The following is a 4,487-nucleotide window of genomic DNA, read 5'->3' on the forward strand; positions in this document are numbered from 1 at the left end:
CTTGATAGTTTTCAACTTTTGGCAAGCTAGGAATGTTTTATTCTTTCTACAATATTTTTTTATTTGTCCCTAGTTGGTACAGAAGAAGCATTTTGGTTTGCCTTTTGGATCTCTATCTAGAAATTTCCTTTTTTATATCCATTGTGCATTTTGTATGTCAACGTCCATTGGAGTTGGTCCTACTTGTTGGATCTTTGAATTGGAAGATATGAATTATATATTTATCTCAATCCTTTGTGCAATTTGAATTGCATCATGTAGTGTCATCGGTCCTTGGTCTTCTACCCTACTTGCCAACTCATTTATTCTTAGCTAGAGGAAAGATAATTTCCTAGCTTCATTCATGGTTGGGTCTACTCGTAGAAGTAGTTAATTGAACTTGATTGCAAATTGGGAAATAAGTTTCTTTGGTCTTTATTTAATTCTTGTAATTATTATAGGGCTATATATGTTCAATTTCGTTGGGTGAAATTTTGTATCAGTAGTTGCTTTGATCTACTTTAACATATTCATCTTCTTGTAAGAACCAAATTGGTTTTTTACCTTCTAGAGGATTCAAACTTTGAGAGATTTCCTTTCAGGGTTCCATTGATGATAGCTAGCTATAGTCTCAAAATGAGCAATCCATGTAAGGATTTCTTCGATCAACAAAGCTAAGAATGTCTTTGGATGAAATCAATTATATGTTCATCAATTTGTTTATGTTTGATTGTTCATAAAATTGATTAGTGATTGGTTTGTATGGTTGACTTGTAGCATTACATTGGAGATAGTCTATAAGGCTATGTTTATTGGATATTTCTCTTGATATTCTTAGCACATGTTTGCATATGTATATGTTCATGATGTGGTGAGTTTGGTCTACTCATTGTCATGGTTTTGATAGAGCCCGTCATCTCCACCAAAAGATGTTTGGGGTCTTTACATAGAAAATAAAACTTAGGATCTCTAAGTCATTGAAACATGTGGACTAACCACACTAAATACAGGGTTGGCCTTTGATTGAGTAGCAAGTTTAGATTACAAGAGTCTAAGGTGACTCAAACATGCAAACTCAGAGGAGAGTATTTATCTCCACTCTCCTTCTTAAATTTCTTCTTTAGCGACCACATAACTTAATGCTTCTAGGTCTTATCTCTTTGAAGATAAAGGGGGTAGATGTCACCCACAATAGATTGGACATCTAGGGGTAAGGCATCTTCACTTGCACTCCTTCACTTTGATGTAATTGAGTTGCTAGTTAACCTTATTCTATGCACAGGTGGGCTATTGCTATGAATCTATAGTTGAAGACTTGAAACGATGGTTCAAACCCTTGATGCTACCTCAATTAGTGATGGACAACCCCAAGACAATGTAGCTCTTATATCCTTCCTTTCATTACAATTGTTGAGGGTGGTGAAGATGGTCGCAAGGATCACTAGGCATGCTCAGAGATGTCACTCATCGATTATGAGTGTAATCTCCTTGCTGCAACATTGAGTGGAGTTGAACTCTACTCAACCTCCCTTCTCATGCTCCCTTGCTTCCACTTTGTACTCATCCTACTCCAATCCAAGATCATTACTTCTTGTTCATGCCATTCTTAATGATCATCTACTCTCTCTATTTCTTGGTTTGCCCATGCCACGTGTGTCAGTGGTCACAACAATATAAACATAGCAACCATCACACACACACACATATCTCTTATAAACATATTTATTAACCATAAATAAATAATTACATTAATATTCATTACTTTCATATTAATGTTATGTTTAATATCTTGTATTATATTTATGGAAGTATTATACATGTTTAGCTACATTAGTATTATACATGTTGGAGATATGGAAGTAATAGGATACATGTTTCATAACTAAATCATCTCCATCTTAGGCATTAAGTTATGGTATTTTCCTATTTGTTGGCGGCTTGCTTTTAGGGATGCGTTCTTAACCATGGCATCGTAGCATGCGCTTTATTAAAGCTAAACCTTTGTCAATTTGATGCGTTATAGCCGCGCCAAAGTAATTTGAAGGTGTTGCCGGGTGAGAATCCAAGCTTGATAATTTTACCATGAGAATGGCAAGGTACTGCCCGGGTGAAAAGGAAAACGCGTACAAAAGGAAAAGCGCGACGGCGGAACGCACCTCCTCCTAGCCGATAACGCAGCTATAATAGATAGTATTATGATACGACGATGGAGATTTGTTAATTCGTTGCGCGTACGACCAGAGACCATTACAGGACTAGAGAGCATTACAGTACGAGAATATGGCAGCTACGATGATGAGGAGGACGGCGATCGTTCTTCTGCTACAAGTGTTGCAGGCGGCGAGCAGCAGCTTGCTCGGCGCTGCTGCTGCTGCTGACGAAGCTGCAACGGCGACCGCCGTCGATCACGCTTCATCATCGACATCGTGCGCTCGACGCAGCCAGTCCTCGGCGTTCTCTCCCGTCTTTGCTTTCGGCGACTCCACCACCGACACGGGCAACAACCCCACGGGCGCATCTAGCCTGCCCTACGGCTCCACTTACTTCCACAGGCCTACGGGGAGGTACAGCGACGGGAGGCTGATGCTGGACTTCCTGTGCCAGGCCCTCGGTGTTCCGTTTCTGCCAGCTCATCTCCGACTCCGGGCTGCAGGAGGCCGCAGTGAGAACTTCGCGGTGGCCGGAGCCACAGCCCTAGACACGACCGCGCTAGCACGCTTGGCTGGTGTGGGCTCCAGCACCCGCGACTCCTTGGACGTCCAGACTCGATGGTTCATGGCCGACACAGCGAGGACAGCCATTAACATGAGCCACGCCCTGGTATACCTGGGAGAGATAGGCGGCAATGACTACAATTACGCCTGGTCGTCGGGGAAGTCGGCTTCCGCCGTGGCCGCCCTGGTTCCAGCTGTGGTGCAGAAGGTGGCCAGCCAGCTGGAGCTACTCGTCAGCAGCAGCGGAATCAAGAAGGTGGTGGTGCAGGGCCAGTTCCCCATGGGCTGCATGGCCACCTACCTCTCCCGCTTCCCCTCCCTGCCCAAGGACCGCCACGGCTGCATCGCCCAAGTCAGCGCCGTCAGCGACGGCCACAACCAGCTCCTCACCGCCGCCATCCGCAGCATCGCCGCGCGCCACCCCGACGTCGACATCGTGTACCTCGACACCTCCGCCGCCTACCTGCATGTGCTCGACCACGCCTCCGAGTACGGCTTCACCAACACCCGCGGGGCCTGCTTCCCTCGCTACGTCGCGGCGCCCGCCGCTGCCAGCAGCTCCCCCTGCCCCAACCCGAGGTCTTACATGAGCTGGGACGGCATCCACCTCACAGACGCGATGTACGGGGCCATGATGGGCCTCATGCTCCACGACAACTCCCGCTTCGCCTCCCCCTCGAGCAACTTCCTCGGTTCGGCCGCCGTTGCAGCGGCATGCCGCAACCACAGCCCCAGTACAGTTTCCCCGATAATTCATTGACTGCAGACCATCATCCATCTCCGAGATCATAACAGAATTCCATCCGCGCATTAGTAGAGTACGTCCTAGAATATGAGCTCTCTCTTGTCGCCCCCAAAAACATGATCTAGCTCACATCTTTCTATTACTTATATGGTGATTTTTAGGTTACTATACCATGTAAATGTGATACTAGCCATATTGAAATAGATGTATCGTCCCGTATACAATACGATTTTCTCTCCACGACTAGGGGATAATCTTTGTTGGTATGCTAGTGTATCTAGCTTAAAAGTTGGTAAAATACGTACATGTAGTATGTACATAATATTAATTGACTAAATGTACATCCATATCCTCCACTTCTTTTCAAGGTTGATAACATGGCATTCCTTCTTAAAGCTAGTGTATTGATAACAATGAGGATACTAGTGTTCCTTTTGAGCTTGACAAGGGAGGAAATTTCGGAGGATATGTTAAGTTTATTTTTCATAGTTGGAGGATGATAAGGTTGAGGCTACTATCACACAACTTGCCATTGCATTGCAGCTAGTCCATGCATACAAGATTTCCTTGAGGCACCCAATTACTATAGATATGTATAAATCTCAATTGCAAAACATGTTTGTCTCAATTTTCTTGTATCAAGTTCTTATATTTATGATCTATTTTCCTTTCTAGGACTCATCTCTCATAGATATAGGCTATCAAGGGTTGGGTTATTTCATCGAGCCTTAGCTTGAATTAAGGTATGAATAGTTGATATTTTACAATAGCATTTTTGTCTAATCAAATGTGCATTTTATAACAATTTCTTTCTATAGATGAAGCATGAAGAAATTGTAGCATAGATTCAGGACTTATGACACTTCCTTTCCGTCCACATGACCCTCTTCTTCCATGCCTACAATAGCACCTTGCTTTTTGTTCCACCTCCTAAGCATGCTCAAAGACTCCCTTGCCCTCCAAGTCTACTATTTTTATTTAGATTATTGGTATAAGAATTTTGAGATATTTTTGCTATCTATTTGAATTACACATCTCTTATATAATTC

The 4,487-nt window shown here is 43.6% G+C and overlaps 1 protein-coding gene across 1 annotated transcript; it reads left to right on the plus strand.

Annotated features, from left to right (window-relative positions):
• The first annotated feature begins 2,259 nt into the window (after positions 1-2,259).
• Positions 2,260-3,805, plus strand: LOC148033246 (GDSL esterase/lipase At1g28650-like). The gene has a single exon (XM_087680881.1). The coding sequence runs from the start codon at positions 2,260-2,262 to the stop codon at positions 3,451-3,453; it is 1,194 nt and encodes a 397-aa protein (XP_087537007.1). The 3' UTR covers positions 3,454-3,805.
• The last annotated feature ends 682 nt before the right edge of the window (positions 3,806-4,487 follow it).

Source organism: Lygodium microphyllum, chromosome 7 (assembly GCF_053477565.2).
Source record: "Lygodium microphyllum isolate KBCC chromosome 7, Lygodium_microphyllum_v1.1.10, whole genome shotgun sequence".
NCBI lineage: Eukaryota > Viridiplantae > Streptophyta > Polypodiopsida > Schizaeales > Lygodiaceae > Lygodium > Lygodium microphyllum.

Excerpts from the sequence above, each read along its gene's own strand:
- LOC148033246 (XM_087680881.1), top strand. The coding sequence starts at position 2,260 with ATGGCAGCTACGATGATGAGGAGGACGGCGATCGTTCTTCTGCTACAA.